This window comes from Corvus hawaiiensis, chromosome Z (genome assembly GCF_020740725.1).
Source record: "Corvus hawaiiensis isolate bCorHaw1 chromosome Z, bCorHaw1.pri.cur, whole genome shotgun sequence".
NCBI classification, from domain to species: Eukaryota; Metazoa; Chordata; class Aves; order Passeriformes; family Corvidae; genus Corvus; species Corvus hawaiiensis.
The window spans coordinates 30,454,642-30,468,026 of NC_063255.1; the positions used below are offsets into that span (position 1 = coordinate 30,454,642).

General features: G+C 45.6%; 1 protein-coding gene and 1 long non-coding RNA gene across 4 annotated transcripts in view; one reads left to right on the forward strand and one right to left on the reverse strand.

The window, feature by feature from the left end:
• Window positions 1-9,771, reverse strand: part of LOC125319411 — a 28,623-nt gene extending 18,852 nt beyond the window's left edge. The window contains exons 1-2 of the long non-coding RNA XR_007200722.1: window positions 9,695-9,771; window positions 4,628-4,780 (exon numbers count right to left, since the gene is read on the reverse strand). This is a non-coding gene — a long non-coding RNA (uncharacterized LOC125319411). The remainder of the gene's footprint in view (window positions 1-4,627; window positions 4,781-9,694) is intronic.
• Window positions 9,772-9,984: 213 nt separating this feature from the next.
• The window catches only part of RNF38 (ring finger protein 38), a 104,091-nt gene continuing 100,690 nt past the window's right edge, over window positions 9,985-13,385 (forward strand). The window contains exon 1 of one of the 3 annotated variants that reach the window (XM_048290530.1): window positions 9,985-10,291. In XM_048290530.1, coding sequence (XP_048146487.1) covers window positions 10,126-10,291 — 166 coding nt within the window. In that variant the 5' untranslated portion in view covers window positions 9,985-10,125. The remainder of the gene's footprint in view (window positions 10,292-13,385) is intronic. The other 2 variants (XM_048290529.1, XM_048290533.1) reach the window with 2 other exon arrangements.

Here is a 13,385-nt window from a genome sequence, read left to right on the forward strand (position 1 = left end):
AACCACTCCCATCCAGTGGGATGGAGAAGAGAATCAGAAAGCTTAAAGGCAGAAAAATCATGCATTGTGATAAAAACAGTTTAACAGGTAAAGCAAAATCTGCTCAGGCAAGCAGAGAAAACCGAAGTATCCATTCACCACTTCCCATTAGCAGGCTCCAGCAAAACAGGACTCCATCATGCGTCTTTCATCTACAATCATCACCAATGTACAAAACAAAAAATTTCTTTCATAAATCTTTTCCATCTATCTGGACTTCTTTACTCCTCTAATGCTTAATCAACTAAAATGCAGTCCTTCTTCTAATGTTTGGAAGACTAATAAGCTTGTCATGTGAGGAGAGTTGTCCAATGACTTCCAGTTTCTCATCAGAACATGATCTTGCTTGGCCTGAATGGAGGACAGGAGAAGGAGGGGGAGTAAGCAGCTTTCACTGCATTAATCAGCCCACATCTTCAAAATGAAGACTGTAACAGTAGTCCCTCACACAGTTGATGTTCTTCTATGTGTTGAAAGCATGAAGAACACTAGAGTTCCTAGCATTAAGCTATAGCCAGCAGTGCAGATTTGGAATTTGCATTTTGCAGAGAGCAGCACTCATCTGCTTGGGCCATTTTTAGTGACGAGCTAAGAAGCAGCAATAAGCAGAGTGGCATTTGTGTCCCACTTAGCAGCGATCATGACTACTTATTGGCAAAAGCATTTTTGGATTTCTTTCTTTTAAAAAAAAAAAAAAAGGACTGACATCTTATTTACAGAGGCGTTTTCAGAGATTATGACGTTTCTACATATCCTGACTCTGTTTCATCCTTTTATGCCTCTGGCTGTATTTGTACATGTTAGTGCATATGTATGTTCCTATATCCATGCCTGACACAGTGATTCTGGACTCTCTTTTGATATCTTATTGACCACTGAAACAAGAAATTGACCTTTGGAGACCTTGGAAGATTTGTATTCTTATTGATACACAAGTGAAAGCTGATGCTTGGGAGTATTTGTTCCTCACTGTCTGGATATATTGTGTGTTCTGTCACAAAACCCTCTCAGAAACTTGCATACTCCCAATTCTGCTACATGCAGACTTATGATCTATCTGCTATCTGTTACAATAATACCTTGCCCTGCACTATCAGTCACTCTAGGCTGGTGCAAATCAAATGCCAGCAAACAAACATCTTCTCACAAACATCTGAGGGATGTGAGCTGTTCAATCTGTTTCAGCACCAGCCACTGTTGTATTATGTTACTCATAAACCATACTGATAAAGCCACAAATGACATTTTGTTTTAGGTATTAATCAAAGAGTTGTGGTCCTCCAGTGTGTCCCTTTCATCTGGTTAGCCAAGTGGCTTTAAAAGGGCTCAGTGGAAGAGCAGATCAATAACATGCTGACAGTAATATAACGGCATTGGTTTGGCCAAACTCCTCCAGAAAATCTACTATCCTGAGATATGGCAGGATTGTACTGATCAGGAGGGAAAGACATCTCAGTCAAAGAGAAATTAAAATATTCATTATATATCAAGCATATCATCCAGTGAGGGAGCCTCCTTTTAGAGCCTTGTCCTGCCTCCTTCAACCAAACCATAAGCAGCACCATGCTCTGGAGATGATTTTACAGAATAGGGCTCTCCACAGAGAGATCATTAAGAAATTGGGTAAGACAGAGCACACTTAAACTATCGCACACTTCACTGCTTAACTGTCTCCACATGTTGACTGAATGCACCTGAGGGGTCTTTCTGTCTCATACATCTGAAAGTAATAGCAGACAATAAATTCTACCACCCCACAGAACTATGTACATTCCTCATGGTTGCATATGTACAACACTTCTATAGCCTTAGTCTTAAAACAGCCAGTCTGGGGACACGTGGATGATTTGCCCTGATCAAACCAAAAGGGACTTTTGTCATGAAGGAAAAATTCAAATGGCAACTGCTCAGCAATAGCAATTTGTGACAGAGGAATTACCTGGCGTAGTTCACAAGAAGACTTAACTGCAGAACTGGTTAAAATGACTGGAAGCAGGAATGCCAAAAAACAGATCAACCACCATGTAAAGGAGTGAAGGTTCCCTTGCTGATGAGAACAGAAACGCTCCAGTGCGATGTTGCGGGACCATGTAATTCAAATGGTCAGGGGCCACTTTGGTAGGTGGAACAGTTGCTGGAGAATTAACCCAATGCTGGGCTGAGGTGCTCCATGCCAACCATCACATGGTGGCTGCAGGTGCAAATGTACATTCAGATTCAGCTCATGCTGCATCTTTGTAGACTCCTTGGAGAACCATCAGTGACAGCAGGACTGTGTCCAAGGCTCTTCCCATTAGATCTCTTTATACTTAAGTAAAAACACATGTTTAATTCACCCCAAGGAGTACAATGAAGCAGTCATTAGCTGTGCATTCTTCAGTAATATAGTCTTACTTGCCTAAACACAACGACGATCAATTACCATCTTCTTTGCTCATATGTCAGCCAACACTTTACCACAAAGTCTTCTTTTAGTTTCTTCCATTGTATTCCTTGACAAATAGACTCTGGAATTGCCTGGGGTTTTTTCCTTCTGCATCCAGGTTTGTTTTTTCATAGACTCACTCTGGATGGAAAATGGTTATACAGACTGTACACATGGACATCCACATGTGCTCATGCACACACACAAACACCCCGTCCCCCCATTATAGCCATTCACCAAACACCAGTAGGAGCCTTAGCCTGAACCTAAATCAACCCACGAAAATGAATTGGCTTAGAGAATCTCACACTAATTCCAGAAGGTGGTGAGGTCGTCTTAACTCCATCAAGATTTCAAAAGTTTTTAAAGGCCTAAGTACAAATGCCTCTGACTCTGTCTCAGTCCTCAGTCAACTTCATAGTAGATGCATATATAAATATAAGTGTATATACATATACATATGTATGTATGTATGTATATATATGTATGTATATGCATATATTGGTGACAATATCTGAATTTGATAATTTTCTAGTCAGTATTTTCTGATTTGTAAATAACAAAGCCTTCAAAGACTAGTAGTCAAAACAAGCAACGTCAATCTTTGCCACCTCATCCTTGATTTGCTTCTCTGTACACATGGACATTCACATGGAAATGCTAATTCACTTGTTGGGGTCTAACTGGAGAAAAGAAGGAAACTCAGTCCAGGTTCTCCATTAACAGAGACAGATGTTCTACTGCTCTCTTGGCAGAATCCTTTCTTTTCACTGAAGTGATACAGCATGTGAAAGCAAAAAAAAAAAAAAGCACGTGCATCAATGAAATATGTAGCTCTGTCAAGCAAGGAGATAAATGTCACAGTATAATTAGTCCCTCTGTAGGTGTGTTTTCTGGTTTTGGTGGATGAATGGGAAATTTCTCTACTACTTGTTAAATATGCCTAAGAGTGAAATGCAGCCTCCAGAGGCACTGAGAGTCAGAGCCTGTCAATTCTGAATGTAGACATCTTGTAAATTCTCTTTGTGCCTCAGACCCACACAGCCACTAATGATGGTTTCTGTCATTCAAACCTGTTTTTTAAATTTCTAGTTTTATTTCTTCAGGAAACTTCAGCCTGGGATACGAGAAATTACTTCCGTGTGTATTTGATGGGAATGTACACACAAAACCAGTGAAACATTAAACAAGGCAGACAATAAATTCTGTCACCTAAACAAAACCACCAGTTCTAATGTTCTGTCAAAGCTCTAGCTCAAGATGTATTACTCTAGCCTGTCCTCCTCTCACTCTGTAACTAAACTCCATTCACTATGACTGATAATCCTTCTGTTCTGAATCAAACATCTGCTTGTTCCATTCCTGGACCTCTCTAGTCTTTAGGGAAGGTACCATGATATTTAAAGGCATTTTGTGGAAAAAAAAATTAAAAATTGACATTTGACCACAGTTCAGGACTGCATACTGATTATTTCTTCTAGCCAGGCTCTGTAGCCCTGCCAGTGAATAAGCAAAGATAAACCTAGCTTTCAAGTAGTCCTTGCAGGTCTTCTGTTGATTATAAATACATTTCTAATACCCTACGATGCAACATCTGGAAGGACATAGTATTCTCACTGGCAGGCAATCATTTAACAACCGATGCGTTAAATGTGAGATAATTTCAACATGGAGAGAAAAGCAATAAGCAAACATATCAGCATAAGAATAAAAAAGCTAATAAAATAGAACACAATAATACAATGATCATAGGATGTAATATAAAATGTAACATGCCGGATGCAGATGGTGTGAATCCCATAAAAATATCACACCAATGATATCCAGCAGTTTGTTGAATTTCTGCTGCGATTAGAAAAGTTCCAGCAGGTATCATGGTTGATTGCAACAGTCACTTGTTTTTGTTACATAATAGCCTTTCCATATCTGGTTTTTAAGGTTCCTAGTTCTTCAATTTGAGAGTATGCTGCGTTCCATATTGGTCCTAAGAGTACAGGCCAACTTAAAGTCCAGAATTCTACTGGCATTGATGTGAGATTTTTGATATTTGCACCTCATGGTCAAAATTACTGCAGAGTTTAACAATTTCTGTGGGTTTACATGATAGAACACAAGATTTCTCAATGCAAGGGTTACCACTGCCTGATACATGAAGCATCCTACCTTTTTAGATGTTGTCAACATTGTCTCCAGTTACAGCACCTCATCATCTGTGTATTCATAAAGTTCCAGGGAATGCTTAGTACACTTTCTAGATAGTTACTTTCTGTGGTATGCAGGTTGAATGACAGCTTTCACTTGTTCATTTATCAGTTCCTAGTGGAGGAGAAAGAAGACTAAGTCTTGGATTGTATCCAAGCCTCAGTAATGACTAGTTTCATTCTCACAGTATCCACAGTCTCCCTTATTCCCTTCCCTTGAAAGTCCAGTAAAGTGACTCAGTGTTTTTTCAGTGATAGGCGTTGAATCCTCTCCTGATTTCCTGGATACCACAACAAGGTATTTAAAGTATACTGCTAGTGTTGTTCAGTACATGCATCTTATTCATTAAGAATATTAACTATATCACTTTTCCTGGGAACAGCTGCAGTGGGTGGTTCAGGGACACTGTTCAAGGCTCTGTAATCTACTGTCAGTTGCCATGTGCCATGACATTTCTTTTACTGGCAGCTACACAGGGAGAATGAGACTTGATAACAATTCCCCACTCCTCTACTCCTTTTATCAATTCATGATAATATTCATGATAGCAGTTCTTCTATCAATATCAATGCAAAATCATATCAATTCAATTATCTAATTCTTTCATCAATCCACAGGACAGATAGCGTTAGAAGGTAACTTGTAATGTGAAGTATCAACTAGATTGCTATGGGATAAAGGAGCAGCTGTTTGCAACAGATTGACAGCCAGGGATGTATTTGCATGAGGTAAACTGTGGGCCAAATGGTGTGGTGCACCTTTTCCCACTTTCCCCATGAGACCACCCATGACTGTCCCTTCAATACATGCTAGCCAAAATCTGAGCAGGAGGTGAGTGAACACAGTCCAGGAGTCTAACTCCCTAAAGGTTAGCTTTTACATCTGCACTTCAACACTGCAATAGTGGGTCTACTTTTCTTCAGTTTGATGTTCTGCTCAGTCTGGCTATACTCTGCAACCATTACTCAGTAGCTATGACAATCATGCAACATCATATGGGGTTTAAATATTAGCCACCATGTGTAATAGTCATTTGAAAAAGCTGGCCCATATTTCTGCTACTACTTGTTCAGAAACAGAGGGATGCATGCATGGTGTTTTACAGTGTGGGATAAAGCTGCAATATCTACTACAAACAACACCATACTCTCCATTGTAACACGGAAGGACTTCACAACATCCCCCTTTGACGTGCATTTTAATATAACTGAAGACTAGAGTATAAGAAATTCAGAATGACTGAAGTTGTTTTACCCGGGTTTCTTGTGAGAAACCTGTGCTACCGCAGGGCAAAACTCTTGTACTCTACATAGAGCCTGACTATCAGCCTTAATCCAGAGCACCAACTGAAAGGATGAGAAACATCCTGCCAGTGATAAAATGCACGATGAAACCACCTATCCTTTTGCCTGCACTGTGCCTTCCACACTGTATTTCTCATACTCATTTGAACTGCAAATTTTTTCCATACAAATCAAAACTTATTGGAGAAGAGTTACTCTAAATCAAAGAAGGGTTAATTTAGATTAGGTGCAAGGGGCTTGAGAGATGTGGGAAGAGAGTTAACCACTGAAAACTGAGGCAAAAAAATGTTAAGTGCCTCAGCCTTTTCTGTATCAGACCAGTTATCCTGTCTTATTTATTGGGGGCTTACATTTTCTTTGGTCTCCTTTTCTGACCACATACTTGCAGAAGTCCTTCTTATTATTCTTATTACTGTAGTAAAGTTTCTCCTCTGGTTGGGCTTTCTATCACCTGGATTAAGACCTCAAGGCACTCCAGGAGTCTCCTGGCCTGCTTACAGCTTGCTGTGCTGCTTTCCCAGCAAATTCAGAGTGGTTGAAGCCTCCCCATCAGGATCAGAGCTTGGAGTGTGAATCTTCCTGTAGCTGAAGTAAAACCACTTCATTAACATCCTCCCCTAGATCTGGTGGCCTGTAGTAAACATCAACCATGAGGATGATGTCCACCTGAGTTACAGGTTGTTTCACCTATTTAGGTGAATACTCCCCAGTGCCTTTGAGGGATCCCACAGGTCAGTTATCATATCAATTTTCAAGGTCCATAATGAGTTTTTTCAATCTTGCCAGACTTACTTGCAGTAAATTTTTTTCTATATGTCCATCTAACAATCAGGCACTTCAGCAGCACCAATAGAAACAAAACAGAGATGATGAAGGATTCTTGATAGAAATCATCCCATTGCTAAGTCTGGCTTATACCACTCCAGCTGCTACCAGCGTCTAAGAGATACTCTGGGCACAGTAGATGTTTAACTTTGTCAATTTTTAGTGAAACAATATATCTAATCTCAGAGTTTTCAACATTGTATCACAGTAAGAACCCTGAAAATCATACATGTAACTGATTCTTCCAGATCATTGGGAGAGGCATGGAAACGTAGACTCCAATTTTGTATTGCTTTTTAGGCAGAATTGGTTATGAGGCTGGGAGAAAAGCACTCCTGTTCTGCAAAGAGCTTGCATCAGTGTCAGATTTCTTGTAATGATCTAACTCAAACCAGTGAAATCTGAATTCACCTGAAGCAAGAAGAAGCCTAAAATACTGAGTGCGGTGGCTCTCTGATCATTGCAGCATTTCAAATTTGTAAACTTTAAAACAAAAATTACAACAAAGGGGGGAAAAAAAAGCTTCTTGTAACTTTTCCCTGGATCTGTTTGATATAAATTACCAAGGAGTGTAACTCTGGATATCCATCAGTATGTTCCTGTTTAGAAAAATGAGTTAACAGTTGTTTGAAACCTTAGATAAAACCTTGTCTTTAAGTACCTGAAGACCTTAAGTAGATCTGAAAAAGGATATTTGTACATTGCTAAAAGTTTGCCTGTTCTCCAAATGTGTTACTTACCCTAATAGGGCATTAGACTAAAGGTAGTATCTCTTATCCTACTTGAGTAAAATGACACTCCAAAAAAAAAAAAAATCTGGATCTAGCTTTTGCAATGGTGTTATCTTGAAAAGGCTTTATTTAAATTTAGAACCAACAGGAAAATGGAACACCAAAGCTCCAGAAGAAAATGAAGTGCAGCGCACCACCACTGTCAGGTTATGGCTGCAAGACTCCTGCCCCAAATTGCACAGAAAACAGCCTTCCTGAACTTCCAGACAGCCGGTAGCCTGGAGTGTGTGCTAGACTGATAGTTAAAGTAGCTTCATACTGCAAGAAATAGCTTCGCTTATTTCTGTAAAACAATCTACATACAGGAAGATTAAAAAGATTGTCTTAGCTGAAGGACCTGTGCTATTTTCACACCTTTCCTGTAGTGTAAAGTTAGTATTCAAATTTGCTGGTTTTGGAGGGCTCACAAAAAAGGAAGTCTGTGCGACAGCGCACTTTTAGGCATTACCTTCAGCATGGGAGTAGTTTTAAAGCAACTTCCCCCCAGGAAGTGAGTGAAAAATGAATCATCATAAAAGCAATAATGGCTCTGTTCATCATTTTCTGCCAGCTGTCCACTGCCAGGAGCTTCATGCAGGCTGCATGTGCATGCCAGAGAGCAGCAATCTGAAAGAGGTGCAGACACCTCGGAAAGGTGAAGTGGAAGATACTTCAGACCCTCATGTTCCATAGAATCAGGAGATAGGAGCTGTTCAAGTTGTTTCCTGTTTCAGGGCTGGAGAACTAACACTCCATGACGCTTAAGCAAAAAAATCTTGAAAGGTTTTGAATGACCTTAAAAAACTTGTTGGGACACAAGAATCATATCAATAGCCTGCTACAAACCCCAGAGTTGTTAATCCTCTGGGGAGTCACGGTCACCTGCTCCCACACTGGATGAAAACCTCAACCAAATGACATGGAGTGAGGGAAAAGACTGGCACAGTGGGGCAATGCTGGCAAACGCAGGATTTGCAGAAACATTTCCCAGTCACAGCACTGCACAGGAGAAGGCAGCACTGCTGTGATGTGCAAAATGAAATGAATTCTCTGTCGGCACATTTAGATCTCAGAGAATTACTGCTGTACAACTGAGGACAGCAAGTACACCCCTCTAAGTAGTAAACTTCGCTGTGAATTTTCTTGGTTAATGCATGTGGTTTTTTCCCCACTATTCTACTCTGCCAGAGAACCAAACCCGCTGGGCTCACTGCACACGCAGCTGTATCTCCGCATCTCAGGGACACACGGATGCACGCACAGAGGCATTTCCCTCACTTCCAGAGAAACTCTTAGTTGCGTTCCTGGTGACTTCTCATGTAAACGCATTTGTTAGAATGTTGTTCATTTGACAACGAAGGAATAAACCGGCGTCACCGTGACAGCTTAAGGATATCCCCGTCCTTAACCTATCCCTTTACCGGCATCCTTGACTTTGCTGCATACACCGGCAGGCGCGGTGTGTCCCTGTGAGGGACCAGTACCCACCGCCCCCCGCTGACGCCTGGATGGGGCGGTCCCCGCTCCCTACATGTGCCCGTGGGGGCCGGCTCGCCCGTCGATCGCGACCTTTGCCCCCTGCCCGCCGGCTGTCGCCCCCGTCCCCGCAGCGCCGTTCCGCCTCGGTGGGCGCGGAACCGGACAGCGAGGGCGAAGGGCCCGCGGCGGTGCCCGTGCCCGCGGAGACGGAACGCGGGACAGGGCGAGGATGGTTCCAGGCTCTGTGCGCAGGGGTTGCTCGGGGAGGGCCGCGGCCCGCCGGGGGCCCCTGAACGGACCCCGCTCCCTCTGTCCCGACGAGGCACCGCCGCAGTGCGGGGCGGCCGCGCCTGTGCGCGCCCCGCGGGTCGTCACGCCCTGCGGCAGCGCTGCTGCGAGAGGCCTTGGGGAGGCGCCGGGCTGCCGGCGGGCCGCTGGGGCTGGAGGCAGGGAGAGAAGGAGGGAGGCAGGGAGGGAGGAAGCAGGCGGGGAGACTTCCTCCTCCTCCTCAGCGGCAGCAGTAAGCAGCTTCTCCGCTGGAGCGGCCGGCACGGCTGGGCACCGTCTCCCCCCGCCCGGCGGTGAGCTGCGCCCCGGCCGGAGTCTCCCCACGCCGCCCAAGCCACCCACGCGTCCCCGCTGGCGCTGACCGCTCCGCCGTGCCCGCGGTGGGGCTGGTCCCGGGGCGGCGGCTGCCGCCGGCCGGCCAGAGCGGGAAGCGATGCCGGTGGCCGCCCGCTCGGCAGCCCCCGGGGCGCAGCCCGACGCCGGGTTCCTTGCCCCTGCCCGCCGGCGAGACCGCGGCGCCGCTCCGCGCGGCGAGGAGAGCGGCGGCGAGCGGCACCTCCGTCAGGCCGGCGAGGCGGGCCGGCGCGGCAGATGGGTGGCTTCTTCCGCCGCCCCCTTCCTGCCTGCCTTCTCCTCCTCCCCTCCGCCGCCCCCCGCCTCCTCCGTTGCCTCCTCCCCCGCTGCTGGGGCCGCCGTCGCCGCCTCCACCTCCCCCTCGGCTGCCTCCCTTCTCCCGGCACTCCCCCGGACCCGCGCCCGTGTCCGCTCCCGCTCCGGCTTCCCGGGACTCGCCATGAGCGGCGGTTCCGGTCGCTTACCGCCGCCCGCCGCCCTCTGCCCGCCGCCGCCCCTCCACGGGCCGAGCTTGCCGGAGGCGGGAGCGCGAAGCCAGGGCCGGGGCAGCCCCGCCGGGCACGGCGCACCCCGCGGCGCCCCGGGCGTCAGAGCCCCGCCACCAGGTGAGCGGGAGAGGGGCCCCGGGGGACGGGGACTGGGTCCGGGCGTCCCACCCGCGGCTGGCAGCGCAGCCGGCCCGCAGGCCCGCGGACTTGCCCTCCGCAGCGCCCGGGGTCCGTCCCCGGGTGGGGGCCACAGGCGGGGCGGGACGGGACGGGATGGGATGGAGGGCAAACTCCCGCTGTTCTGAGCACGGCGTGGCGAATCGCGGCGGCGACTGGCGGCAGGCCATGTGTCGCCTGGCCGGCAGCGAAGTGCTCGGGGCCGCCTTTGCGCCGGTGGCCGGCGCAGCGACGGCTCTTTCCCCGACGGTCGGTCGGGATGCGGCGGTGCGAAGCGCGGGCGGCCCGCAGTGCTGGCGCTCGGGCGGGCGCCTTCGGCTGCGCGCTGCTGCCGCCAGCGCTCCCCAGCCCCGCGCCCCTGCCCGCCGGCGCAGCCGCAGGGGTTGCGCCGTGCGGGGCATCGTGCGCGCTCGTCCTCTCTCCTGCGCCTCATCACACTTTGATGTGCCCTGGGCAGCGCTGGGGCCTCGCCGGCTCTGCCGCCCTCCTTCCTCTGCGCAGCGGCCGCCGGCCTGCTACAGCCTGCCGGCTGTGCCCCGCTCCTGTAAGGATTTTTGTGTGTGTGTGTGTGTGAGAGAGAGAGAGGGGGCGATGTGTCCGTGTCCGTGTCCGTGCCCGGAGCCAGGCTCCGCCCCTCGCAGCGGGCTGCCGGTAACTGCGGGAATTCACGGAGCACAGTGACCGGTCATATCAAGTTCCTGCGTGGAGCTCCAAAATGCTATTTGCAAGTCAGGTTCTTGCCTTGTGAGACCCTTCTTGAGTGTCTTCGGGGCTCTCATCGTCAATCCTATAGACATGTTCTTGGATTTCCTCTTAGAAACCGCCCCCACAGGAGGGTCCCTCTGAGGAGCTGGTTTTGCACATGTGGTTCATTCATCCTGAAGCTTCGATGTTTTCAGGACTATGGTCCCAACATATGGGTTGGTGTGCTTGTTTATAGTCAAACACAAGAGCCGCTTCCAAGGCTGTGCTAGAGTTTCCCACATGCTTATATTTAAACGCGTGTCTGTGTGGTTTTGGGATCAGGGCCTTAGATGTTTTCCTAAGCTGTTCTTTGTGAATGGCAGCCAGAATGAAGTTGTTTATGCATATATGAAGTTACTAATTAGGAAGTGGTATGGGAGAAGGTCAGAAAACAAGACATCATTCTTTGGGCCTGGAGGGTGAAGAAACGGGGTGTCTAATTAAGTCTTTTCTTAGAATGTATTTTTAGTGGTGCTTATGTCTTGGGCACTTAGTTGGGTGATTTACCAGAGTCTATGGTATGGGTGTTTATACTGATAGAAATCTTGCTCTGAAATGAAGTAGGTTTTATAGACAAGCTCCTCTTGAAATTCGTGATTGACAACAGAGTAAAGGATTACAATGCAGACAGTTGAGGGAGAACTTGAATTTTTACCTTTGCATTGTGTTATATAGTTCAAAAGCAGCTTTTTCAGTGTCCTGAGACCACACAGTACACGGGGCAGATTAGTCTCTCCCAGGCCTTCCAAATAAAATACATTGAAGAAAAATATTTTTCCAGTATAGGTTATTTGGAAAAGGAGGTTTTACCTGATAAAGATCTATTTCAACTTTTTGTCTTAAAATTGCGTGGACATTCCTGGTGTAGATGATAAACTTATCTTAAAGCCTGATCTCAAAACCTCTCCTAATCTTCTTAAGCTCTTAGCAATCCTATAAACAAATTGACCTAGTATGCTACTGTTGGGAGATAAAAGCTTTTGTATTTTCTGTGATTTGGAAAGTCATGGTGGAGAAAGAACTATAATTTTTATCATTTAATGAATTCTTCACAGGCCTAGTGTACAAAGACCTTAGTGTTAGATTAGGGGAATGGTGGACTTTTTATTCTTCCAAAAGGGCCTTTTTTCGGTTTGTGCTGAAGTTTTGGTATTCACTAGCACTAGTTTAAAAGCCCTTAAAAGTCCCGCGTTTAATGGTGATTGCAATAGCTGTAACGATTTTGCTCAAAAGAGCTCTTGCAGACACCCAGATTGAAAGGTTAAGTTTTACAGTATACTTAGGTCACAGTAGCAGGTGAATGTTTGTGGCCAGTCATCATTCAAAAATACATGAAGCATTTTCAGATAGTATGATATGTAAATCCTCTTCTAATTTTGAAATAGTGTCATAATTTTCAGACAAAGCCAGGAGATTTCTAGATTGGGCATGAGAAGTGTTTCCTTGCTTGCTTCCTTCCTTTTCTCCAAAGGGAAAGTCTTTTCGTGAAGGTCTACCTTTTTCAGTCAAATATTTGTCACCAGGGAAAAGAATGATGCACTAAACTCAGGCATCAGGGCCAAACTTGGATTGTTTTGCTGAGCATCCTCTTAGTCGTACTCTTGATCATAATATATTAACTTTCAATAAAAACCTGTATTGTGATCTAATCTTAAAACATCGAGGGGTAATGAAATTGCTGTAGTTTACATGCAAGGTTAAGAGAATGTTTGCTACGTCTTTTCTGCCAGCAGAAAAATGTTCAGTGATGGTTGGGTCTCTTCTGCTGTTGTTTCTTTTGTGTTTTTTTCCAGTATGTGTCAACAGAATAGAAAGTCTCCATTCGTGACTATCAAATGTGAAAGGATATTGGACTAGAAATGCTGCTGATTCTTTGCTTCATTCAGAAAATTGATCCTGATCTTAAAAGGCATTTCACTGTCCATAAAGTTTTTTTGCCTCTCCTGGGATACCTACATCTCCTTGGTGAAAAAGAGTAATTCGCCTAGAGGAGGACTTGTCAGCTAGGAAAAGGGTGTCTGTAGTGGAAATTCTTAGTGTTTTTACATTTTGTTTTGGTTTGGGGTTTTTTGTTTATTTGTTTTTTGTTTATTTGTTTTTAAGGTCTGTATTGGTGTTCTCAGGTTTTGCAACATCTGGAAAGGAAAGATAGCTTTTGAATGTTTTTTGCTCTATTTAAGATACAGTGTTATGTCCATAACTGGCGAAAACAGCTTTGCTCTTAAACATCTTTGTTACTCATATCAGCTCTTTGGACGTCACCTGATGAGCTTTGATAAGTTTATTTAAT